The sequence below is a fragment of the Pseudophryne corroboree genome, chromosome 2, assembly GCF_028390025.1.
Source record: "Pseudophryne corroboree isolate aPseCor3 chromosome 2, aPseCor3.hap2, whole genome shotgun sequence".
Lineage (NCBI taxonomy): Eukaryota > Metazoa > Chordata > Amphibia > Anura > Myobatrachidae > Pseudophryne > Pseudophryne corroboree.
In genome coordinates this window covers 802804880-802832678 of record NC_086445.1, presented here as the reverse complement: position 1 = coordinate 802832678, position 27799 = coordinate 802804880, and the positions used below count along the sequence as shown (strand labels likewise).

At 48.1% G+C, this 27799-nt stretch overlaps 1 protein-coding gene across 1 annotated transcript in view; it reads right to left on the bottom strand.

Moving 5' to 3' along the window:
- LOC135049264 (amine oxidase [flavin-containing] A-like) overlaps positions 1-27799 on the bottom strand; it is a 148339-nt gene that overhangs the window by 115775 nt on the left and 4765 nt on the right. The window contains exon 2 of the mRNA XM_063955624.1: positions 1418-1512. Within this exon, the coding sequence (XP_063811694.1) occupies positions 1418-1512 (95 nt within the window). The remainder of the gene's footprint in view (positions 1-1417; positions 1513-27799) is intronic.

Below are 27799 nucleotides of genomic sequence, written 5' to 3'. Positions count from 1 at the left end.
GTGTACCAGATATAAGCAGGCAATAGAGTTTGCTGGCAGTACGGTTTAGAGAAGATTCAGCCTGGATAGAAAAAGAAGGTACTTGCATGAGTACACCAAAAGTAAGTCAGTGAAGTGGCAGCATGCAGGTCCTGTCAGAGGAATCATTTTGGAGCTTGGACGTGTACAGTAGAAACATTGGGGGGTCACAAAGCTGGAAAGGTACAAACCAGAGTATAGTTGTTTGGTCCCAACTGAGGGTAATACTTTGCAGGCCCGGTCCTTGTACTAAGAGAGTCCATGGTTCTGTGGTTGGAAGTAAGCCTCAATAGCATGGAGCCCTTTTAGAGATTACAGAAGTACATGCAGCAAAGAATACCAGTTGGGTAGTTTGGAGACCCCAAAGGGAAGCAAGGAACTAATTGTAGCTGTGAAGATGAGCTGAAAAGGCGCAGTTTGCAGCTGTTAGTATTAAGAGCTCAAACACTGTGCATTTTCTTTGGATATATACTCCAATAAGACATCCAATTAGGACCTTGTGCGAAGTAAAACAGAAGAATTATGGCTTCATTCTCACCCACACATTATGTTTTAGTAGCATTTAAACATAGCTGACACTCTGTATTCTGCTTCACACTATACTGTAATGCTGGGATTCCACATCTCTTCACTGATACTTTCTGAGGTAAAGGAGACCAGCTGAGGAAGGTATCCAGTTGATAGATAGACAGTGTCTAGTTAGACAGTCAATAGATAGACACTGGGGGCCAAATGTAATAGAGTGAGAGTTTTACACTGCAAAACCAGGTTGATCTTGCTGTGTAAATGATTGCCACTTTAAAAAAAAACCTGCAAAACCTTACCAAATCTCTCACTTTCTGAAACTCTCACTCTATTACATTTGGCCCCATATGTTAGACAGACATTAGGTCGACAGGGTCAAACGGTCGACATGAAAAAGGTCGACATAAAAAGATAGACAATTTAAAAAAAAAAGTAACATGTTTTTGGACTATTTCATACCTTCTCTATCCATGTCCGCATGGAGTTGGTTATTAACCTTGTGGCGAGCGCAGCGTGGCGAGCGAATTCCTTTCTACAATTGGGGGTCCCAGATCACAAAACTATCCACACAAAGCACATATATGCAATAAACATGGTGTCTACCTTTTTTGTGTTGACCATTTTCATGATGACCTTTTGACCCTGTCTGCCTTTTGTACTGTCTTCCTTTTTCATGTCTACCTTTTGACCCTGTCGACCTTTTGACCCTGTCGACCTAATGTCTGTCTAGCATATGGTGTCTATCTATTGACTGTCTAACTAGACACTGTCTATCTATCAACTCACACCCCTGGAGAGAAAAGAGGCACTGTAGTTACAATAGATAACAATAGGTGTAATTATTAAGTCTACAGCATTATACAATATTACTCACTCGTATAGTGTGTGTCCGTCCACCAACTCTGTCCTGAGCCTCCAAAACCACAACATTAAGTCCAGATTCATTGAGCAATTTGGCAGCTGAAAGGCCTAAAATAGAAATGCAATTTTTAACTATGTAGTAATCATTTGTTTCAAACAAATGTAAAAAGCTTAGAGAGAGAGAGACGCTTTAGAGACATCAGCTATGACATGAAAGTGAATCATATCTGTAATACACCACAATGTGAAGTATTACAGTATGTCTGACATTGTGCATCATGCTATAATGCAGGTGTATGTCATCAGACAACTGACACACTGCAGCTTCCAGCAGCCCCAGCAACTGCTCAAGAGCTCAGGAGCAGGACACATTACCAGTCAGGTGGGGAGACCAGTGACCAGGACCGGCTCCAGGCCTACTAGCACCCTGAGCGAGAAAATTTCAAAGCGCCCCCCTCCCATCCTCTATGCGCGCGCCTTCCGTTCCTGGAAAAGTGGGTGTGGTCTCCTGGAAAAGTGGGCGTGGCCTCACAACTTCATATTATCAAACTATAAATAAATATATTTTCACACCCCCTCTACGCACACAATTAGCAGCCTTACACATAACAGCCACAGTAGTGTTCCTTACACACAATGTCTCCAGTATAGTGTCAGATACACACAATGGCCCTCATTCTGAGTTGTTCGCTCGTTCTTTTCCTTCGCATCGGTGCGATTTTCCGCTAACTGGGCATGCGTAATGTTCGCACTGTGGCTGCGCCAAGTAAATTTGCTAAGAAGTTTGGTATTTTACTCACGGCATTACGAGGTTTTTTCTTCGTTCTGCTGATCGTAGTGTGATTGACAGGAAGTGGGTGTTTCTGGGCGGAAACTGGACGTTTTATGGGAGTGTGTGAAAAAACGCTGCAGTTTCTGGGAAAAACGCGGGAGTGGCTGGAGAAACGGGGGAGTGTCTGGGCGAACGCTGGGTGTGTTTGTGACGTCAAACCAGGAACGACAAGCACTGAACTGATCGCACTGGAAGAGTAAGTCTCAAGCTACTCAGAAACTGCAAAGAAAAATCTTTTCGCAATATTGTGAATACTTCGTTCGCAATTCTGCTAAGCTAAGATTCACTCCCAGAGGGCGGCGGCTTAGCGTGTGCACTGCTGCGAAAAGCGGCTAGCGAGCGAACAACTCGGAATAAGGGCCAATGTCTCCAGTATAGTGCCAGATACACATAATGTCTACAGTAGTGCAGTGCCAGATAGACATGATATGCCCCCCAGCAGTGCCAGCTACACATGACATGCCCCCCAGCAGTGCCAGCTACACATGACATGCCCCCCAGCTACACATGATAGTGTTCACTCTAGGATTTTTTTAGGGCAGGGTGCTGATCACGGGGAGGGCACATTTTGTATTCAGGAGGGCACATTATTAAGTTAGAAGGGCAAAATTATGTGCATACCGTAATGCTTGCTGCTCCCCTGGCGAAAACATGTACAGTGCGCGCCGAAGGCGCGCTGCAAAAATTTAGCTGCGTTGCTTCGTGGGGAAGGGGCGTGGCCACATAATAGTGGCAATTCGCATTACACCACACAGTAGTGCAGCTAATACACATTGCACCAGGTAGAACCTCCTGTACACACTGCGACAGGTAGAGCACATTATACACTTTGCGCCAGGTAGAGCACTGCGACACATTGCACCAGGTATTGCACTGAGACACGGGATCACTACATGATATGCCCCCCAGCCGTGCCAGCTACACATGACATGCCCCCCAGCCGTGCCAGCTACACATGACATGCCCCCCAGAAGTGCCAGATAGACATGATATGCCCCCCAGCCGTGCCAGCTACACATGATATGCCCCCCAGCAGTGCCAGCTACACATGACATGCCCCCCCAGCAGTGCCAGATGCACATGACATGCCCCCCAGCAATGCCAGATGCACATGATATGCCCCCCCAGCAGTGCCAGATATACATGATATGCCCCACCCCAGAAGTGCCAGATAGACATGATATGCCCCCCAGCAGCGCCAGATGCATGACATGCCCCCCAGCAGCGCCAGATGCACATGACATGCCCCCCCCACAAGTGCCAGATGCACATGACATGCCCCCCCAGCAGTGCCAGATGCACATGACATGCCCCCCAGCAGTGCCAGATGCACATGACATGCCCCCAGCAGTGCCAGATGCACATGACATGCCCCCCACAGTGCCAGATACATTAATACCCCCACAGTGCCAGATATGCCCCCACAGTGCCAGATACATTAATGCCCCCACAGTGATAGATACATTAATGCCCCCCACAGTGCCTGATACATTAATGCCCCCACAGTGCCAGATATGCCCCCACAGTGCCAGATACTTTAATGCCCCCACAGTGCCAGATACATTACTGCCCCCCACAGTGCCAGATACATTAATGCCCCCCACAGTGCCAGATACATTAATCCCCCAGTGCCAGATATGCCCCCACAGTGCCAGATATGCCCCCACAGTGCCAGATACATTAATGCCCCCCACAGTGCCAGATACATTAATGCCCCCACAGTGCCAGATACATTAAAGCCCCCCACAGTGCCAGATATGCCACCACAGTGCCAGATACATTAATGCCCCCCACAGTGCCAGATATGCCCCCACAGTGCCAGATACATTAATGCCCCCACAGTGCCAGATATGCCCCCACAGTGCCAAATACATTAATGCCCCCCACAGTGCCAGATACATTAATGCCCCCACAGTGCCAGATATGCCCCCACAGTGCCAGATACATTAATGCCCCCCACAGTGCCAGATACATTAATGCCCCCCCACAGTGCCAGATATGCCCCCACAGTGCCAGATGCATTAATGCCCCCCTCAGTGCCAGATACATTAATGCCCCCACAGTGCCAGATACATTAATGCTCCCCACAGTGCCAGATACATTAATGCTCCCACAGTGCCAGATATGCCCCCACAGTGCCAGATACATTAATGCCCCCCCCACAGTGCCAGATACATTAATGCCCCCAGTGCCAGATATGCCCCCACAGTGTCAGATAAATGACCCCCACAGTGCCAGACACATTAATGCCTCCACAGGGCCAGATATGCCCCCACAGTGCCAGAAACATTAATTCCCCCGACAGTGCCAGATACATTAATGCCCCCAGTGCCAGATATGCCCCCATAGTGCCAGAAACATTAATGCCCCCACTGTGCCACATATGCCCCCAGAGTACCTGCTGCTGTGCCGGCGATGAGGGAGGGGGAGTGCTGCTGTAGGCGGGCGCGCTGTGCGGCGCCTGTGCCTGCAAGTGATATGTGAGCGCTGTTCGGCGCCGGTGTCTGACATCAGACGCCAGCGCCGAACAGCGCGCACAGCCACATCACTGACCTTAGCATAGGACAGGGCCAACATGTCGGCGCCAGCGTGCGGCGCCCTTTAAGGGTGACGCCCTGCGCGGCCGCTCGACTTGAACATGCCTGGAGCCGGCCCTGCCAGTGACAGTTGTGAGAAAGAGGTGGTTGGTGAGAGCTGAGCTGAGGTAATATTGAGAGGAGAGCTATGCCGTCAGGAGTGTGCTGAGGCGGCGTGGGGGTGACGGAGGAGATGGAGGCAGACCTTCCTATCCCAAGGGTGGTCAGTGAGATGGCTCTACCCCCATGCAAGGCAAGTCTGGGGGTGCAAATGTAATAAGAGTGACCGCAGCAGCTTCCATAGCGGCAGTGGGTGAAGCTTTATCTGGAGCCCCGGCAGTTGGTAATGCCTCAGAGTGGACCAGGCCTCCCCAATTAACGCAAGAGGTGTGCAGCAGTAACAAAGGGATAGCCCGTGGGAGCAGATTGTCCGGAAAGATACCCAGTATCCCACACTGACAGCTACGGACAGCATGGAGACCTAACACAGACACCTGGAGAGGTATAACTGCGATTTATCTTAGCACCACATAGTAGGAGCCATCACAGCTCAGCAGACACTGGCTATACAGGGAGTCAGAACAGCACCTATAGCATTCTGCATGTCACGCTACCCAGCTATAGCACTACATATAGTACCCCCTTCAGAGGTAGCTATATTTCCCTAGAACTGATTTTTAGCATTCAAGGCTGCAGTATTCTGTACTATGTAAATGAACACTGGTGCTTCCTTTCAGTCAGGATTACGAGCAGGTATTGCCGTAGGATATCCTGCTATGATTTAACTCTTAACAGCCAATGCAGCTAGTGAAGCCCTTCTTTACACTAATGCTCCTGCATACTTGATTGACATTACAGAAAGTTAGTGAAGGAAAGCTGCACTCGAGGTAAAGAGAGAGACAAGGAGTACCGTAAAAGGATATTCTGCATTATTTATTTCCCATGAGGGATTTAGACAGTATTCCCCACAGATTAACAGATGCCTGAGTACTGTAAACCCTCACATCCTCAGAGAATTATAAAGAAAAGGCAGCAACAGACTAGTTGGAATTAATGTACTAATTTGCAATCTTGCTAGGAAACGTCACTTGAGAGAGGAGTAGCAGCAACCTAGAGAAAGTGTCTCTTTTGTGCTGGTCACGAGCAGCAACTATTGAAATGGGAAATTTGCTCAGTAACATTTGCCTAATTCCATTAATCCCTATTGGAGACAGGACACCTAACCTAACGTGCACCATCTTTAAAATACTCAGCTGAACTTTGTGGTTTAAAGTTAATGGGGATATTGATAGTACCGAGTAGTGTAAGAGTGACTAAAGGTATTGCACTATTGTTTGCATGCATTGCATAGTAGTAATAGTTAACAGCTTGTTTTAGACAAGCTCTATTAACAATTAGTATTGTATTTATATAGTATTGTTGTCGAATTCTGTTATTCTCTGCAAATTGAAGTATTTACAGTGCAAAATAATATTTGTGTAATTGCTGATACACTTGTCTGGAGGTATTACAGTTGAACCATTTGGATCCAGGTACTTGCAAAAAAAAATAATTCCGGGGGCTACCAGTTCCAGAACAATTAAATAAATGTATTATTTTCTTTTGTGAAATTTATTGCCATTGCTTAATATTTTAAACTGAATTACCAACTTACCTGCATCTGTACTTGTGCATTACATGTCTTGCATTGTGAGTATAAAACGGCAAGATATGTAATACTGTAAAAAATTAAGTGTGTGTTGGTTTATTTAAATGTAATATTCATATAGGCAGCAGTCAAAGGGGACCATTTTAGGGCAGTATAACATACTGGCACTTCTCCCTACTTCATTAAAAGTTGGTCTACAATAAAGCACCTTGGTTGTGTAGCATATTATTGCAGATGAACTACTGAGCCATTTGCTTGTTTATAATCTCTGGATTCAGCACTTGTATTTCTTAACCTTAGGAAAAGGGGTTGGGGGGGGGGGGAGTGGATGCGTGGACTGGCGCCATCGTGGTCCCTAATCCCTGCTAGAAAGAAAATACCCCACTTAAGGTGGGGTGTGATGAGATTCAATGTAAATCTTTTTATCGGCTGCCTGTACCACCCACTTCACTGGTGATGACCATGTGGTCGGCGGTTCCAGGAGTCTTGCCCGCTCTTCTGGGTTGCTGTCAGTGCCACCTAATTTTTATGAGCCTCCCAGCCATTGCGGGAAGGTAGGCAAGTATGACCTGGGCATACAAAACGGGCAGGGTGCGATACCTTGCCAAAACAGCCTAGCAGGAAAACTACACCATACAGTGTACAGTATGTTTTAGGTACTTTTAAAAGTGCAGTAAATATACTGTAGGATACATGTACTACAGAGGCAGCAATTCTTGCTAAATCCACCATTGATGCCGCTAACTAATTACAAATTAGTTTACTACTACAAATTAAGCTTACATAACCAATTATGGCCCTCATTCCGAGTTGATCGCACCAAGCAACGTTTTGCTGCTGGTGCGATCAACTAATCTCCGCCTATGGGGGAGTGTATTTTAGCATAGCAGGGCTGCAAACGCTTGTGCAGCCCTACTATGCTAAAAAAGTTTCACACAAAACAAGACTAGCCCTAGACCTACTTACCCTGTGCAACGGATACAGCGAAGCAGGTCCCGGCTTTGACGTTCGCCTGGACTTGCCTGCGTTTTTCTTACCACTCCCTGAAAACGGCTGGAAACGGTGAGTATCCGCCCCGGAACACCTCCCGCCTGTCCATCTTCTTGCGATCGCCGCTGCGATCACATTTGTTGCTGGCGGTGTCGTTGCCCGGCAACGACGTGCGTGCGCAAAGTGTCTACCGCGCATTTCCAACCCGTTCGCACCGCATCGAAGAACCGCTGCGTGCGAACGGGTCGGATTGACCCCCTACATCCCTTATTACACATACTTAACTTGTGTAGGGGCTACTGACAGGAGGGGTCGTTCCGACCCGATCACATGCTGCAGTATTTTGCAGCCGTGCGATCGGGTCCGGAATGCGCATGTGCTGTGTCCAGGCGTTTGCAGGGCAGGTGTCTGTCGTCAGTTCCGGGACGTGACAGGATGAAGTGATCGCAGCGGCTGAGTAAGTTCAGAGCTACTAAGAAACTGCACAAAACGTTTTTTGTACAGCTCCCCTGCACAAGCGTTTGCACACTTGCACAGCTAAAATACACTCCCCCATAGGCGGTGACTATCTGATCGCACAGGCTGCAGCGTGTGATCAACTCGGAATGACCCCCTGGATTGGGTCACAGACTCACAGGTCAGGTCAGACTCACAGGTCTATTCACTAAGCTTTTTAGAGAGATAAAGGGGGTAATTCAGAGTTGATCGCAGCAGCAAATTTGTTAGCAGTTGGGCAAAACCATGGGGCTCATTCCAACCCGATCGCACGCTGCGCTTCTTCGCAGCCATGCGATCGAGTCGGAACTGCGCATGCGCGGCGGCCGCATTGTCTGGGATTGAAGTCAGACATCTATCCTCAAAACGCCTGGACACGCCTGTGTTCACTGGACCACTCCCGGAAAACGGTCAGTTGACGCTCCGACACGCCTTCCTCCTGTTAATATTCTTGAAGTGACCACTTTCTTCGTTCCCGGCGTCGTTGCCCGGTGACGGATCGCAATGCACACGCCGCGCATGCACAGTTCCGACCTGATCGCACCGCTGCGAGGAAGTGCAGCATGTGATCGGGTCGGAATGATCCCCATAGGCGGCTTCTAGTTGATCGCATGGGCTGCAAAAAGTTGCAGCGTGCGATCCACTCGGAATGACCCCCCATGTGCACTGCAGGTGTGGCAGATATAACTTGTTTCTGTGCAGAGTAAATACTGGCTGCTTTATTTTTACACTGCAATTTAGATTTCAGTTTGAAAACACCCCACCCAAATCTAACTCTCTCTGCACATGTTATATCCCCCCCCCCCTGCAGTGCACATGGGCCCTCATTCCGAGTTGTTCGCTCATTGCCGAGTTTCGCAATATGGTGATTAGTCGCTTACTGCGCATGCGCAAGGTTCGCAGAGCGCATGCGCTTAGATTTTACTAAAAAGTTAGGTATTTTACTCACGGCATAACGAGGATTTTTCATCGTTCTGGTGATCGGAGTGTGATTGACAGGATGTGGGTGTTTCTGGGCGGAAACTGACCGTTTTATGGGAGTGTGCGAAAAAAACGCTGGCGTTTCTGGGAAAAACGCGGGAGTGTCTGAAGAAACGGGGGAGTGTCTGGGCGAACGCTGGGTGTGTTTGTGACGTCAAACCAGGAACGAAACTGACTGAACTGATCGCAATGGCTGAGTAAGTCTGGAGCTACTCAGAAACTGCTAAGAATTTTCTATTCGCAAATCTGCTAATCTTTCGTTCGCAATTCTGCTATGCTAAGATACACTCCCAGAGGGCGGCGGCTTAGCGTGTGCAATGCTGCTAAAAGCAGCTAGCGAGCGAACAACTCGGAATGAGGGCCATGGTTTTGCCCAACTGCTAACAAATTTGCTCCTGCGATCAACTCTGAATTACCCCCAAAGTTCTCTCCAAGGCTTAGTAAATAGACCTCATAGTCACAATGCTCACCCTCATTTTCATGCTGAGCAACTATCTTAAGAATGGAAATACGGTGCACTGGTCAGGTGAACAATGGGGGTCATTCCGAGTTGATCGCTCGCTGACGTTTTTCACAGCGCAGCGAACAGGTTACTACTGCGCATGCACCGCAATGCGCAGATGCGTCGTACGGGTACAAAACGGATTGTTGCAAAGAATCCATTCGCACAGCCGATCGCAAGGTGATTGACAGAAAGAGGGCGTTTATGGGTGTCACTGTCAACTAACCGTTTTCAGGGAGTGTTTGGAAAAACGCAGGCGTGTCCAAGCGTTTGCAGGGCGGGTATCTGACGTCAATTCCGGGACCAAAAAGACTGAAGTGATTGCAAGGGCTGAGTAAGTCCAGAGCTACTCAGAAACTGCAAAAAACGTTTTCGTCCTACTAGCTGTACACGCGTTCGCACACTTGCAAAGCGAAAATACACTCCCCCGTGGGCGGCGACTATGCGTTTGCACGGCTGCTAAAAGTAGCTAGCGAGCGATCAACTCGGAATGAGGGCCCATGTAATTAATTACTATAATTTATCAACTAATTAGAAAGTTACAAAACTCCACCAAGAATCTGGTGATGATCAGCAGCAGCTTAACAGGGTGGCTGTGCATTCTGTACCATTCCTGCACTCTGAGCACATGACATTATGATGTTGCAGAAAGGGGGCAGGGTCGCCAGCACTGGGAAGTCCAGCAATGCCCTCAGGATGCTGTGATTGGCTGTTCAGACTGCATGGTGCATGCCCAAAGGAAGCTGCTCCCAGAGCCCTGCGCTATATGCAACATGAACGCTTGTACAGCCCTATTTACAGCCCTGATGATCAGTACAATGGGCCAAATTCAGACCTGATCGCTCACTAGCTTTTTTTGCAGCGCTGCGATCAGATAGTCGCCGCCTATAGGGGAGTGTATTTACTTTGCATGTGTGCGATTGCATGTGCAGCCGAGCACTACAAAAAAGTTTTGGGCGGTTTCTGAGTTGCCCAGAATCTACTCAGCCGCTGCGATTACTTCAGCCTGTCAGGTCCCGGAATTGACATCAGACACCCGCCCTGCAAACGCTTGGACACGCATGCATTTTTCCAAACATATCCCAGAAAACGGTCAGTTGACAGCCACAAACACCCTCTTCTGTCAATCTCCTTGCGATCGGCTGTGCGAATGGATTCTTCGTAAAACCCATCGCACAGCAAAGATCCGCTTTGCACCCGTACGACGCGCCTGTGCATTGCGGTGCATGCGCAGTTCTGACCTGATTGCAGCGCAGCGAAAAAATCTAGCCTGCGATCAGGTTTGAATGACCCCCAATATGAGCTGGTATCTAGTTTATTAATAGAAAACGTAACTTTTAATTGCCATGGATAAAAAATGGCCAAAACAAGTAATTAAAATAAGCACTGTAAATGTCGACAAATGAATTGCAGACATTTTAAGAAGTGCCGACATTAGGGTTAGGATTAGGATAAGGCACATACTGAGTGCTGCTGCAACAGTAGTTTTGTGCAATTAGCTGAACTGCAGAAACTTTGGCCGCAATAACCATGTTTACGTATGAACTTACCTCCACAGCCGTATTGGTTTCCTTGCCAATTGTCGATATTGTTAGTATGTCGACATTTCATCAGTGTCAACATGTTACATGCTGACATCCTGTCAACAAATCATACTGAACCGCAACTCGTAGGTAGGTCCAAATCCTATACCTCAACACAATTTCATAGTTAAGGGCCTTAGCACCTAAAATCCTTCAGATACCTTTAGGATTTACCTGGCTACAATTAAGTACACTTGCATATATCTGCAAGGAATGAAACATAATAGGAGTTATAGATCCGCTTTGCCCAACACTCTGTTAATAGTAGCTGAGGACCCTATTCAGCAAGGAATCTTTTTGATCAGAGTGGCTGCCTGTGACATCACACAGCTGCCCTAATAACGTACCCCTCCCCCCTCTGTTCTAGCCAACACGCCCCCGTTTCCATGCCGCCGCCCCCGCAATGCTCCATCTCTGCCTTGGAAACGGAGCGTTGCCACCCCGCAAACGCCTCTACCTATTAATCAAGCAGAGGTGTTCGTAATTAGGCGGTTGAAAAATCAGGCCGGGCTTTGAAAAGATCGAATGTGAATTGGACTTGAAACTGGCGAAAAGTGATGTTTTTTCGACAAGTCGTAAAAAGGGCATGAATTGAATACCCCCCAATGGGTGTGTTCTCATATGGTCACCACATTCATCCAGAGAAAAGGACGCAATGCATATGAAAAAGTGGTATTATTTGCAGGTGGTCCAGGACAGGTGCAAATGGTAAATAATGAGGATGTTAATTGCTGGCACTAGAAAACTAGAGATGAGCGGGTTCGGTTTCTCTGAATCCGAACCCGCACGAACTTCATGTTTTTTTCACGGGTCCGAGCAGACTCGGATCCTCCCGCCTTGCTCGGTTAACCCGAGCGCGCCCGAACGTCATCATGACGCTGTCGGATTCTCGCGAGACTCGGATTCTATATAAGGAGCCGCGCGTCGCCGCCATTTTCACACGTGCATTGAGATTGATAGGGAGAGGACGTGGCTGGCGTCCTCTCCATTTAGATTAGGGTTGAGAGAGAGAGAGATTGACCTGAGGCTGTGATACTGTAGAAGAGAGTGCAGAGTTTAGTGACTGACGACCACAGTGACCACCAGACAGTGCAGTTGTTTGTTTTATTTAATATATCCGTTCTCTGCCTGAAAAAAACGATACACACAGTGACTCAGTCACATACCATATCTATGTGCACTGCTCAGCCCAGTGTGCTGCATCAATGTATATATATATCTGACTGTGCTCAGCTCACACAGCTTATAATTGTGGGGGAGACTGGGGAGCACTGCAGTGCCAGTTATAGGTTATAGCAGGAGCCAGGAGTACATAATATTATATTAAAATTAAACAGTGCACACTTTTGCTGCAGGAGTGCCACTGCCAGTGTGACTAGTGACCAGTGACCTGACCACCAGTATATATAATATTAGTAGTATACTATCTCTTTATCAACCAGTCTATATTAGCAGCAGACACAGTACAGTGCGGTAGCTCACGGCTGTGGCTACCTCTGTGTCGGCACTCGGCAGCCCGTCCATAATTGTATATACCACCTAACCGTGGTTTTTTTTTTCTTTCTTTATAGTCATACTAGTTACGAGTATACTATCTCTTTATCAACCAGTCTATATTAGCAGCAGACACAGTACAGTGCGGTAGTTCACGGCTGTGGCTACCTCTGTGTCGGCACTCGGCAGCCCGTCCATAATTGTATATACCACCTAACCGTGGTTTTTTTTTCTTTCTTTATACATACATACTAGTTACGAGTATACTATCTCTTTATCAACCAGTCTATATTAGCAGCAGACACAGTACAGTGCGGTAGTTCACGGCTGTGGCTACCTCTGTGTCGGCACTCGGCAGCCCGTCCATAATTGTATATACCACCTAACCGTGGTTTTTTTTTCTTTCTTTATACATACATACTAGTTACGAGTATACTATCTCTTTATCAACCAGTCTATATTAGCAGCAGACACAGTACAGTGCGGTAGTTCACGGCTGTGGCTACCTCTGTGTCGGCACTCGGCAGCCCGTCCATAATTGTATATACCACCTAACCGTGGTTTTTTTTTCTTTCTTTATACATACATACTAGTTACGAGTATACTATCTCTTTATCAACCAGTCTATATATTAGCAGCAGACACAGTACAGTGCGGTAGTTCACGGCTGTGGCTACCTCTGTGTCGGCACTCGGCAGCCCGTCCATAATTGTATATACCACCTAACCGTGGTTTTTTTTTCTTTCTTTATACATACATACTAGTTACGAGTATACTATCTCTTTATCAACCAGTCTATATTAGCAGCAGACACAGTACAGTGCGGTAGTTCACGGCTGTGGCTACCTCTGTGTCGGCACTCGGCAGCCCGTCCATAATTGTATATACCACCTAACCGTGGTTTTTTTTTCTTTCTTTATACATACATACTAGTTACGAGTATACTATCTCTTTATCAACCAGTCTATATATTAGCAGCAGACACAGTACAGTGCGGTAGTTCACGGCTGTGGCTACCTCTGTGTCGGCACTCGGCAGCCCGTCCATAATTGTATATACCACCTAACCGTGGTTTTTTTTTCTTTCTTTATACATACATACTAGTTACGAGTATACTATCTCTTTATCAACCAGTCTATATATTAGCAGCAGACACAGTACAGTGCGGTAGTTCACGGCTGTGGCTACCTCTGTGTCGGCAATCGGCAGCCCGTCCATAATTGTATATACCACCTAACCGTGGTTTTTTTTTCTTTCTTTATACATACATACTAGTTACGAGTATACTATCTCTTTATCAACCAGTCTATATATTAGCAGCAGACACAGTACAGTGCGGTAGTTCACGGCTGTGGCTACCTCTGTGTCGGCACTCGGCAGCCCGTCCATAATTGTATATACCACCTAACCGTGGTTTTTTTTTCTTTCTTTATAGTCATACTAGTTACGAGTATACTATCTCTTTATCAACCAGTCTATATTAGCAGCAGACACAGTACAGTGCGGTAGTTCACGGCTGTGGCTACCTCTGTGTCGGCACTCGGCAGCCCGTCCATAATTGTATATACCACCTAACCGTGGTTTTTTTCTTTCTTTCTTTATACATACATACTAGTTACGAGTATACTATCTCTTTATCAACCAGTCTATATTAGCAGCAGACACAGTACAGTGCGGTAGTTCACGGCTGTGGCTACCTCTGTGTCGGCACTCGGCAGCCCGTCCATAATTGTATATACCACCTAACCGTGGTTTTTTTTTCTTTCTTTATACATACATACTAGTTACGAGTATACTATCTCTTTATCAACCAGTCTATATATTAGCAGCAGACACAGTACAGTGCGGTAGTTCACGGCTGTGGCTACCTCTGTGTCGGCACTCGGCAGCCCGTCCATAATTGTATATACCACCTAACCGTGGTTTTTCTTTCTTTCTTTATACATACATACTAGTTACGAGTATACTATCTCTTTATCAACCAGTCTATATTAGCAGCAGACACAGTACAGTACGGTAGTTCACGGCTGTGGCTACCTCTGTGTCTGCACTCGGCAGGCAGTCCATAATTGTATACTAGTATCCATCTCCATTGTTTACCTGAGGTGCCTTTTAGTTGTGCCTATTAAAATATGGAGAACAAAAATGTTGAGGTTCCAAAATTAGGGAAAGATCAAGATCCACTTCCACCTCGTGCTGAAGCTGCTGCCACTAGTCATGGCCGAGACGATGAAATGCCAGCAACGTCGTCTGCCAAGGCCGATGCCCAATGTCATAGTACAGAGCATGTCAAATCCAAAACACCAAATATCAGAAAAAAAAGGACTCCAAAACCTAAAATAAAATTGTCGGAGGAGAAGCGTAAACTTGGCAATATGCCATTTACGACACGGAGTGGCAAGGAACGGCTGAGGCCCTGGCCTATGTTCATGGCTAGTGGTTCAGCTTCACATGAGGATGGAAGCACTCAGCCTCTCGCTAGAAAAATGAAAAGACTCAAGCTGGCAAAAGCAGCACAGCAAAGAACTGTGCGTTCTTCGAAATCCCAAATCCACAAGGAGAGTCCAATTGTGTCGGTTGCGATGCCTGACCTTCCCAACACTGGACGTGAAGAGCATGCGCCTTCCACCATTTGCACGCCCCCTGCAAGTGCTGGAAGGAGCACCCGCAGTCCAGTTCCTGATAGTCAGATTGAAAATGTCAGTGTTGAAGTACACCAGGATGAGGAGGATATGGGTGTTGCTGGCGCTGGGGAGGAAATTGACCAGGAGGATTCTGATGGTGAGGTGGTTTGTTTAAGTCAGGCACCCGGGGAGACACCTGTTGTCCGTGGGAGGAATATGGCCGTTGACATGCCAGGTGAAAATACCAAAAAAATCAGCTCTTCGGTGTGGAGGTATTTCACCAGAAATGCGGACAACAGGTGTCAAGCCGTGTGTTCCCTTTGTCAAGCTGTAATAAGTAGGGGTAAGGACGTTAACCACCTCGGAACATCCTCCCTTATACGTCACCTGCAGCGCATTCATAATAAGTCAGTGACAAGTTCAAAAACTTTGGGTGACAGCGGAAGCAGTCCACTGACCAGTAAATCCCTTCCTCTTGTAACCAAGCTCACGCAAACCACCCCACCAACTCCCTCAGTGTCAATTTCCTCCTTCCCCAGGAATGCCAATAGTCCTGCAGGCCATGTCACTGGCAATTCTGACGAGTCCTCTCCTGCCTGGGATTCCTCCGATGCATCCTTGCGTGTAACGCCTACTGCTGCTGGCGCTGCTGTTGTTGCCGCTGGGAGTCGATGGTCATCCCAGAGGGGAAGTCGTAAGCCCACTTGTACTACTTCCAGTAAGCAATTGACTGTTCAACAGTCCTTTGCGAGGAAGATGAAATATCACAGCAGTCATCCTACTGCAAAGCGGATAACTGAGGCCTTGACAACTATGTTGGTGTTAGACGTGCGTCCGGTATCCGCCGTTAGTTCACAGGGAACTAGACAATTTATTGAGGCAGTGTGCCCCCGTTACCAAATACCATCTAGGTTCCACTTCTCTAGGCAGGCGATACCGAGAATGTACACGGACGTCAGAAAAAGACTCACCAGTGTCCTAAAAAATGCAGTTGTACCCAATGTCCACTTAACCACGGACATGTGGACAAGTGGAGCAGGGCAGGGTCAGGACTATATGACTGTGACAGCCCACTGGGTAGATGTATGGACTCCCGCCGCAAGAACAGCAGCGGCGGCACCAGTAGCAGCATCTCGCAAACGCCAACTCTTTCCTAGGCAGGCTACGCTTTGTATCACCGCTTTCCAGAATACGCACACAGCTGAAAACCTCTTACGGCAACTGAGGAAGATCATCGCGGAATGGCTTACCCCAATTGGACTCTCCTGTGGATTTGTGGCATCGGACAACGCCAGCAATATTGTGTGTGCATTAAATATGGGCAAATTCCAGCACGTCCCATGTTTTGCACATACCTTGAATTTGGTGGTGCAGAATTTTTTTAAAAACGACAGGGGCGTGCAAGAGATGCTGTCGGTGGCCAGAAGAATTGCGGGACACTTTCGGCGTACAGGCACCACGTACAGAAGACTGGAGCACCACCAAAAACTACTGAACCTGCCCTGCCATCATCTGAAGCAAGAAGTGGTAACGAGGTGGAATTCAACCCTCTATATGCTTCAGAGGTTGGAGGAGCAGCAAAAGGCCATTCAAGCCTATACAATTGAGCACGATATAGTAGGTGGAATGCACCTGTCTCAAGCGCAGTGGAGAATGATTTCAACGTTGTGCAAGGTTCTGATGCCCTTTGAACTTGCCACACGTGAAGTCAGTTCAGACACTGCCAGCCTGAGTCAGGTCATTCCCCTCATCAGGCTTTTGCAGCAGAAGCTGGAGACATTGAAGGAGGAGCTAACACGGAGCGATTCCGCTAGGCATGTGGGACTTGTGGATGGAGCCCTTAATTCGCTTAACAAGGATTCACGGGTGGTCAATCTGTTGAAATCAGAGCACTACATTTTGGCCACCGTGCTCGATCCTAGATTTAAAGCCTACCTTGGATCTCTCTTTCCGGCAGACACAAGTCTGCTGGGGTTGAAAGACCTGCTGGTGACAAAATTGTCAAGTCAAGCGGAACGCGACCTGTCAACATCTCCTCCTTCACATTCTCCCGCAACTGGGGGTGCGAGGAAAAGGCTCAGAATTCCGAGCCCACCCGCTGGCGGTGATGCAGGGCAGTCTGGAGCGACTGCTGATGCTGACATCTGGTCCGGACTGAAGGACCTGACAACGATTACGGACATGTCGTCTACTGTCACTGCATATGATTCTCTCAACATTGATAGAATGGTGGAGGATTATATGAGTGACCGCATCCAAGTAGGCACGTCACACAGTCCGTACTTATACTGGCAGGAAAAAGAGGCAATTTGGAGGCCCTTGCACAAACTGGCTTTATTCTACCTAAGTTGCCCTCCCACAAGTGTGTACTCCGAAAGAGTGTTTAGTGCCGCCGCTCACCTTGTCAGCAATCGGCGTACGAGGTTACATCCAGAAAATGTGGAGAAGATGATGTTCATTAAAATGAATTATAATCAATTCCTCCGCGGAGACATTGACCAGCAGCAATTGCCTCCACAAAGTACACAGGGAGCTGAGATGGTGGATTCCAGTGGGGACGAATTGATAATCTGTGAGGAGGGGGATGTACACGGTGATATATCGGAGGGTGATGATGAGGTGGACATCTTGCCTCTGTAGAGCCAGTTTGTGCAAGGAGAGATTAATTGCTTCTTTTTTGGGGGGGTCCAAACCAACCCGTCATATCAGTCACAGTCGTGTGGCAGACCCTGTCACTGAAATGATGGGTTGGTTAAAGTGTGCATGTCCTGTTTTGTTTATACAACATAAGGGTGGGTGGGAGGGCCCAAGGACAATTCCATCTTGCACCTCTTTTTTCTTTTCTTTTTCTTTGCATCATGTGCTGATTGGGGAGGGTTTTTTGGAAGGGACATCCTGCGTGACACTGCAGTGCCACTCCTAAATGGGCCCGGTGTTTGTGTCGGCCACTAGGGTCGCTAATCTTACTCACACAGTCAGCTACCTCATTGCGCCTCTTTTTTTCTTTGCGTCATGTGCTGTTTGGGGAGGGTTTTTTGGAAGGGACATCCTGCGTGACACTGCAGTGCCACTCCTAGATGGGCCCGGTGTTTGTGTCGGCCACTAGGGTCGCTAATCTTACTCACACAGCTACCTCATTGCGCCTCTTTTTTTCTTTGCGTCATGTGCTGTTTGGGGAGGGTTTTTTGGAAGGGACATCCTGCGTGACACTGCAGTGCCACTCCTAGATGGGCCCGGTGTTTGTGTCGGCCACTAGGGTCGCTAATCTTACTCACACAGCTACCTCATTGCGCCTCTTTTTTTCTTTGCGTCATGTGCTGTTTGGGGAGGGTTTTTTGGAAGGGCCATCCTGCGTGACACTGCAGTGCCACTCCTAGATGGGCCCGGTGTTTGTGTCGGCCACTAGGGTCGCTAATCTTACTCACACAGCTACCTCATTGCGCCTCTTTTTTTCTTTGCGTCATGTGCTGTTTGGGGAGGGTTTTTTGGAAGGGACATCCTGCGTGACACTGCAGTGCCACTCCTAGATGGGCCCGGTGTTTGTGTCGGCCACTAGGGTCGCTTATCTTACTCACACTGCGACCTCGGTGCAAATTTTAGGACTAAAAATAATATTGTGAGGTGTGAGGTATTCAGAATAGACTGAAAATGAGTGAAAATTATGGTTTTTGAGGTTAATAATACTTTGGGATCAAAATGACCCCCAAATTCTATGATTTAAGCTGTTTTTTAGTGTTTTTTGAAAAAAACACCCGAATCCAAAACACACCCGAATCCGACAAAAAAAATTCGGTGAGGTTTTGCCAAAACGCGTTCGAACCCAAAACACGGCCGCGGAACCGAACCCAAAACCAAAACACAAAACCCGAAAAATTTCAGGCGCTCATCTCTATAGAAAACTGCTTGCAAATACTGTAACTGTTTCACATGCTCTGCTGATGCAGATTAGTACAATGTTTTGCAGTATTAGAGGTTTCTGCAGTTTCATGTCTAATAAAGAATGCGGCTGTTGCACATAAATTAAATGGTTTAAAACATGGACACAATAGGGACATATGTGCCTGACTTAAAACACAGATTTTACTGTTGCTGAACAGGACATACAGTATCTCGAGTGCTACATATGGTCGGAAGGGATGTGGTATAGAAGATCTACAATGTTTAAGTCGACGCCATATGGTCAACATGCATTAGGTTGACACTGATAAAAGACAATCGCAGAGACAGATATACCCCTTTCACATCGCAAAAATAACCTGGTATCGACACGGCATATTGCCACGTCGACACTGGTCACTGTGCGATGTGAAAGGGCCCCATGAGAACTCCCGGGTCACCTGATCCAGGACCCAGTAATTCAACCCGGGTAATAAGAAGGGTTATTCCCGGGTTGAATACCGGGTCAGTGGCAGCGTGAACGGGTTCCCGGGTCATACGTTCACTACACAGTAGAGGATGAGCTCATCTCCCAGCGCCGCCTCCAGCTCTGCCTCCGCCCTGCCACCACTATGGTAACCGACCCGGCAAATTGCCGGGTCGGGAAGACTGCTAACAGGGTCCAATGCCGGATCCCACCCGGGAAGGACCGGTTTGTTAAAGAGACCACAACAGTGTAGTACATATGCCTCCTAAAACAATGCAGACCTGGCTAGAGAGCAACAGCCTGGATTGGTAGAAACAGCGGGGGTCATTCCGAGTTGATCGTAGCTGTGCTAAATGTAGCACAGCTATGATCACCTTCCCTGACATGAGGGTGGACGCCCAGCACAGGTCTAGTCTGCCCCGCATGTCAGTGCCGCCCCCCCACCCCCACCCCCCTGCACAAATACAAAAGCATCGCACAACGGTGATGCTTTTGTATTTCTGGAGTAACTCCCAGCCAGCGCAGCTCCTGCGGCTGGCCGGGAGTTGTTCTTCGCTGGCCACAGCGGCTGCATGAGACGTCGCGCAGCCGCCGCGGCCTGCCCCCCCAATCGTCCGGCCACGGACCGCGCCCCCCTAAACGTCCAGCCCCCTCCCGCCCAGCGACCGCCTCTGTCTAGGCAACGACTTCCATGCGCCGGCACACTGTGGCACAAGCGCATGCTCAGTTCCGACCCGATCGCTGCACTGCGACAAACTGCAGCGGGCGATCGGGTCGGAATGACCCCCAGTAGTCAAGTCACAACTAAAGATCTGGAAAGCAGTACACAGAGGGATCAAGTTGCCAGCAATTATTATAGTATAGTAAGAAAAGTGTTAAGTTAGCACAGTGGGGTCAATGAATTTGGTACAATAAAGCAAAGTATGTGTCCGAGAGTAATCTTTGGACTGATACATGATAAGGCAGAGATTAAATTAGCACTAGCAGAGAGAGAATCAGTTATCTGACAACTCAATAATGACTGAGGCACTAGGCAGCAATGATGACTCGGATCTCTGCTCAGTAAAAGCACCTACAGTATATTATTTCCACCTAATGTACTCTGCCCGAGAAGCGCAGCACTGGCAACTTCTAAGCCTCAGCATGGATGCTAAGCAAGTGAACATGCGGCTTATACATGGCAGGAAGTTTTTCTTATAGACACCTATTGTCCCCAAGACATAAAAAAAATAAGAATTTACTCACCGGTAATTCTATTTCTCGTAGTCCGTAGTGGATGCTGGGAACTCCGTAAGGACCATGGGGAATAGACGGGCTCCGCAGGAGACTGGGCACTCTTAAAAGAAAGATTAGGTACTATATCTGGTGTGCACTGGCTCCTCCCTCTATGCCCCTCCTCCAGACCTCAGTTAGGGAAACTGTGCCCGGAAGAGCTGACATTACTAGGAAAGGATTTGGAATCCAGGGTAAGACTCATACCAGCCACACCAATCACACTGTACAACTTGTGATAACCATACCCAGTTAACAGTATGAACAACAACTGAGCCTCACTAAACGGATGGCTCATAACAATAACCCTTAGTTAAGCAATAACTATATACATGTATTGCAGAGAGTCCGCACTTGGGACGGGCGCCCAGCATCCACTACGGACTACGAGAAATAGAATTACCGGTGAGTAAATTCTTATTTTCTCTGACGTCCTAGTGGATGCTGGGAACTTCGTAAGGACCATGGGGATTATACCAAAGCTCCCAAACGGGCGGGAGAGTGCGGATGACTCTGCAGCACCGAATGAGCAAAGGCAAGGTCCTCCTCAGCCAGGGTATCAAACTTGTAGAACTTAGCAAATGTGTTTGAACCCGACCAAGTAGCAGCTCGGCAAAGCTGTAAAGCCGAGACCCCTCGGGCAGCCGCCCAAGAAGAGACCCCCTTCCTTGTGGAATGGGCTTTTACCGATTTAGGATGCGGCAATCCTGCCGCAGAATGAGCTTGCTGAATCGTGTTACAGATCCAGCGCGCAATAGTTTGCTTTGAAGCAGGAGCACCCAGCTTGTTGGGCGCATGCAGGATAAACAGCGAGTCAGTTTTCCTGACTCCAGCCGTCCTGGCTACATAGATTTTCAAAGCCCTGACTACGTCTAGTAACTTGGAGTCCTCCAAGTCCCTAGTAGCCTCAGGCACCACAATAGGTTGGTTCAAATGAAACGCTGATACCACCTTAGGGAGAAATTGGGGATGAGTCCTCAATTCTGCCCTGTCCATATGGAAGATCAGATAAGGGCTTTTACACGACAAAGCCGCCAATTCTGACACACGCCTAGCCGAAGCTAAGGCCAATAGCATGACCACTTTCCACGTGAGATATTTTAGCTCCACGGTCTTAAGTGGCTCAAACCAGTGGGATTTCAGGAAATCTAACACAACATTAAGATCCCAAGGTGCCACTGGAGGCACAAAAGGGGGCTGAATATGCAGCACTCCCTTAACAAACGTCTGAACTTCAGGTAGTGAAGCCAGTTCTTTTTGAAAGAAAATAGACAGGGTCGAAATCTGGACCTTTATGGATCCTAATTTTAAGCCCATAGTCACTCCTGACTGTAGGAAGTGCAGGAATAGACCCAGCTGGAATTCCTCTGTAGGGGCCATCCTGGCCTCACACCAAGCAACATATTTTCGCCATATACGGTGATAATGTTGTGCTGTCACGTCTTTCCTAGCCTTTATCAGCGTAGGAATCACTTCATCCGGAATGCCCTTTTCCGTTAGGATCCGGCGTTCAACCGCCATGCCATCAAACGCAGTCGCGGTAAGTCTTGGAACAGACAGGGCCCCTGCTGTAACAGGTCCTGTCTGAGAGACAGAGGCCATGGGTCCTCTGAGATCATTTCTTGTAGTTCTGGGTACCAAGTTCTTCTTCGCCAATCCGGAACGATGAGTATAGTTCTTACTCCTCTCTTTCTTAATATCCTCAGTACCTTGGGTATGAGAGGAAGAGGAGGGAACACATAAACCGACTGGTACACCCACGGTGTCACTAGTGCGTCCACAGCTATCGCCTGAGGGTCCCTTGACCTGGCGCAATATTTTTTTTAGCTTTTTGTTGAACACTGCTGACAGTGCTAGCACGTGATTTTCCGCCCATCAGAGAATCCTTGTGGCTTCTGCCATCGCCATCCTGCTTCTTGTGCCGCCCTGGCGGTTTACATGGGCGACCGCCGTGATGTTGTCTGATTGAATCAGCACTGGTTGTTTTTGAAGCAGGGGCTCTGCTTGACTCAGGGCGTTGTAAATGGCCCTTAGTTCCAGTATATTTATGTGTAGTGAAGTCTCCTGACTTGACCACTGTCCTTGGAAGTTCCTTCCCTGAGTGACTGCCCCCCATCCTCGGAGGCTTGCGTCCGTGGTCACCAGGACCCAGTCCTGTATGCCGAATCTGCGGCCCTCGAGAAGTTGAGCACTCTGCAGCCACCACAGCAGAGACACCCTGGCCCTTGGGGACAGGGTGATCAACCGATGCATCTGAAGATGCGATCCGGACCATTTGTCTAACAGATCCCACTGAAAGATCCTTGCAAGGAACCTGCCGAAGGGAATTGCTTTGTAAGAAGCCACCATCTTTCCCAGGACTCGCGTGCAGTGATGCACCGACACCTGTTTTGGTTTCAGTAGGTCCCTGACCAGAGATGACAATTCCTGGGCCTTCTCCACCGGGAGAAACACCTTCTTCTGTTCTGTGTCCAGAATCATGCCCAGGAAGAGCAGACGCGTCGCAGGAATCAGCTGCGACTTTGGGATATTCAGAATCCAGCCGTGCTGTTGCAACACTTCCCGAGAAAGTGCTACGCTGACTAACAACTGCTCTCTGGACCTCGCCTTTATAAGGAGATCGTCCAAGTACGGGATAATTATAACTCCCTTCTTCCGAAGGAGTATCATCATTTCGGCCATTACCTTGGTAAATACCCTCGGTGCCGTGGACAGACCAAACGGCAACGTCTGGAATTAATAATGACAGTCCTGTACCACAAACCTGAGGTACTCCTGGTGAGGTGGGTAAATGGGGACATGCAGATAAGCGTCCTTGATGTCCAGCGACACCATAAAATCCCCCTCTTCCAGGCTTGCAATAACCGCCCTGAGCGATTCCATTTTGAACTTGAACTTCCTTACATAAGTGTTCAAGGATTTTAAATTTAGAATGGGTCTCACTGAACCGTCTGGTTTCGGTACCACAAACATTGTGAAACAGTAAGCCCGTCCCTGTTGAAGGAGGGGAACCTTGATTATCACCTGCTGAAGGTACAGCTTGTGAATAGCCGCCAGCACTACCTCCCTTTCCCTGGGAGCCGCTGGCAAGGCTGATTTGAGGTAACGGCGAGGGGGAGTCGCCTCGAACTCCAGCATGTATCCCTGAGATACCACTTGTAGAACCCAGAGATCCCCTGTGAGCGAACCCACTGGTCGCTGAAGTTCCGGAGACGCGCCCCCACCGCACCTGGCTCCACCTGTGGAGCCCCAGCGTCATGCGGTGGACTTAGTGGAAGCAGGGGAGGATTTTTGTTCCTGGGAACTGGCTGTCTGGTGCAGCTTTTTTCCTCTACCCCTGCCTCTGGGCAGAAAGGATGCGCCTCTGACCCGCTTGCCTTTCTGAGGCCGAAAGGACTGTACTTGATAATACGGTGCTTTCTTAGGCTGTGAGGGAACCTGAGGTAAAAAAGTCGACTTCCCAGCTGTTGCTGTGGATACGAGGTCCGAGAGACCGTCCCCAAACAATTCCTCACCCTTATAAGGCAAAACCTCCATGTGCCTATTAGAATCAGCATCACCTGTCCACTGCCGAGTCCATAATACTCTCCTGGCAGAAATGGACATTGCATTAATTCTAGATGCCAGCCGGCAAATGTCCCTCTGTGCATCCCTCATATACAAGACGACGTCCTTTATATGCTCTATGGTTAGCAAAATAGCATCCCTGTCGAGGGTATCAATGTTGTCTGACAGGGTATCAGACCATGCTGCTGCAGCACTACACATCCACGCTGAAGCAATAGCAGGTCTCAGTATAGTACCTGAGTGTGTATATACAGACTTCAGTATAGCCTCCTGCTTTCTATCTGCAGGCTCCTTTAGGGCGGCCGTATCCTGAGACGGCAGTGCCACCCTTTTAGATAATCGTGTGAGCGCCTTGTCCACCCTAGGGGATGTCTCCCAGCGTAACCTATCCGTTGGCGGGAAGGGGTACGCCATCAGTAACCTCTTAGAAATCACTAGTTTCTTAGCAGGAGAACACCACGCTTCTTCACACAAATCATTTAATTCATCAGATGGGGGAAAAGTCACTGGCTGCTTTTTCTCCCCAAACATAATACCCTTTTTTGTGGTAACCGGGTTAATGTCAGAAATGTGCAACACATTTTTCATTGCCGTAATCATGCATCGGATGGCCCTTGTGGACTGTACATTTGTCTCATCTTCGTCTACACTGGAGTCAGACTCCGTGTCGACATCTGTGTCTGCCATCTGAGGTAGCGGGCGTTTTTGAGCCCCTGATGGCCTCTGAGACGCCTGGGCATGCGCGGGCTGAGATGCCGGCTGTCCCAAGGCTGTTACGTCATCAAACCTTTTATGTAAGGAGTTGACACTGTCGGTTAATACCTTCCACATATCCATCCACTCCGGTGTCGGCCCCGTAGGGGGCGACATCACACTTATCGGCTCCTGCTCCGCCTCCACGTAACCCTACTCATCAAACATGTCGACACATCCGTACCGACACACCGCACACACAGGGAATGCTCTGACTGAGGACAGGACCCCACAAAGTCCTTTGGGGAGACAGAGAGAGAGTATGCCAGCACACACCACAGCGCTATATAACACAGGGATTTTCACTATACTGAGTAATTTTTCCCAATAGCTGCTTATTAACACAAATTGCGCCTAAATTTATGTGCCCCCCCCTCTCTTTTTTACCCTTGTCGTACTGGATACTGCAGGGGAGAGCCTGGGGAGCGTTCTTCCGGCGGAGCTGTGAAAGAAAATGGCGCTGGCTGTGCTGAGGAAGATAGCCCCGCCCCCTCAGCGGCGGGCTTCTCCCGCTTTTTATAATGTTAATGGCGGGGGTTTTTGCACATATACAGTGTTATACACTGTATTATGTGCTATTTGTGCCATAATGGTAAACTAATTGCTGCCCAGGGCGCCCCCCCAGCTCCCTGCACCCAACAGTGACCGGAGTGTGTGGTGTGCTATGGGAGCAACGGCGCACAGTTGCAGTGCTGTGCGCTACCTTAATGAAGACAGGAGTCTTCAGCCGCCGTTTTTCATCTTTATCTTCCGTCTTCTGGCTCTGCAAGGGGGACGACGGCGCGGCTCCGGGAACGGACGATCGAGGTCGGGCCCTGTGTTCGATCCCTCTGGAGCTAATGGTGTCCAGTAGCCTTAGAAGCACAAGCTAGCTGCAAGCAGGTAGGTTTGCTTCTCTCCCCTCAGTCCCTCGTAGCAGTGAGTCTGTTGCCAGCAGATCTCACTGAAAATAAAAAACCTAACAAATACTTTCTTTTCTAGTGAGCTCAGGAGAGCCCACTAGGTGCATCCAGCTCTGGCCGGGCACAGATTCTAACTGAGGTCTGGAGGAGGGGCATAGAGGTAGGAGCCAGTGCACACCAGATATAGTACCTAATCTTTCTTTTAAGAGTGCCCAGTCTCCTGCGGAGCCCGTCTATTCCCCATGGTCCTTACGGAGTTCCCAGCATCCACTAGGACGTCAGAGAAATGTATAACGCTTGCTAAATCCCATAAAAGTAGCTAAAGCCCTGCAAGCAATAGTGACTAAACCCAGATTATAAATACCTGGCACCACCATTTACAAAATTATGAAAGCTAATCACTCAGTGATGTTCTCCATTGTCCTGGTAATTCACAAGCGAATATAAACAAAACATATGCATGAATAAGATGTTCTGGATAATTTCTTGTTATTCCATTTAGTTTCATTCAAATATAATCCAATTTCTTTATTGTCTATACAGGTCAATCCATATCCAGCGATAGTGACACCTTTGCTTTATGCTGATTCAAAGTTCACAAACTTTGTTTAAGGCAGAAGATTATTAAAACATCTTGGGGGTCATTCCGAGTTGATCGCACGTAGCAACTTTTTGCTGCTCATGCGATCAACTAGACGCCGCCTATGAGGGAGTGTATTTTAGCATAGCAGGGCTGCGATCTCTTGTGCAGCCCTGCTATGCTAATAAAGTTTTGTGTAAAAGAAGACTAGCCCTGCAGTTACTTACCCTGTGCGATGAATCCAGCGATGAAGGTGCCGGAATTTACGCCAGACATCCACCCTCCAAACGGAAAGCGGTGAGTAGACGCCCCAATCCACCTCCTGCCTGTCAATCTTCTTGCGATCCGCGCTGCGACCGCTTCCTTCGTTCCCGGCTTCGTTGCCCAGCGACTACCGTCGCTGAGCAATGACGCGCATGTTCATTGCAACTGCCGCGCATGCGCAGAACCGACCCGTTCACACCGCTGCGATGAACCGCAGCGTGCGAACGGGCCGGAATGACCCCCATTGTATACATTTATCTTCAGGCTGTGTGTATAGGTGTATATCAAACATAAATGCATTTCATTTATGCACATAAACTTTGTTTCATGCACAAATTGATTAAAAATAATTGTACAGAATTATCTTTAGGCTATGCGTATAAGGTATATATGACACATAAATTGCATTATGTGTTTAGACTTGGGTCTCTTCTCAAAGATATCTTATTATGGTATGCAAATATCCAAAATAAGAAAAATTCTGGTCCCAAGCATTATGGATATGGGAGACTCAACCTGTACTGCTTTAGAAGAGCCAGGAAAGACAATAAGTCATTATGGGGGGAATTCAATTGTTTAATCGAGCCCGATCCCCCATCTAAAATGATAGGAGATTGCGGGGCAATATTCAATTGTCCCCGATTATCTTACTGATGCAGAAAGTCCCGTTTAGGCACCCAAACGGGTCACTTTTCGCGCATTTCAGCTCGCCACCCCCAGACGTAGCGAGCTGAAACGAAGATCTTGTGCCCACCGGCATAAACAATTTTCATGTTTTAAATTAAGGCCCAGATTTATCAAGCCTTGAAGGGTAATAAATAGCACGGTGATAAAGTACCAACCAATGAGCTCCTAGCTGTAATTTTTGAAACACAGCCTGTAACATGGCAGTTAGGAGCTGATAGGCTGGTACTTTATCATTGTGCTATTTATCACTTTCCAAGCCTTAATAAATGTGGTCCTAATTTT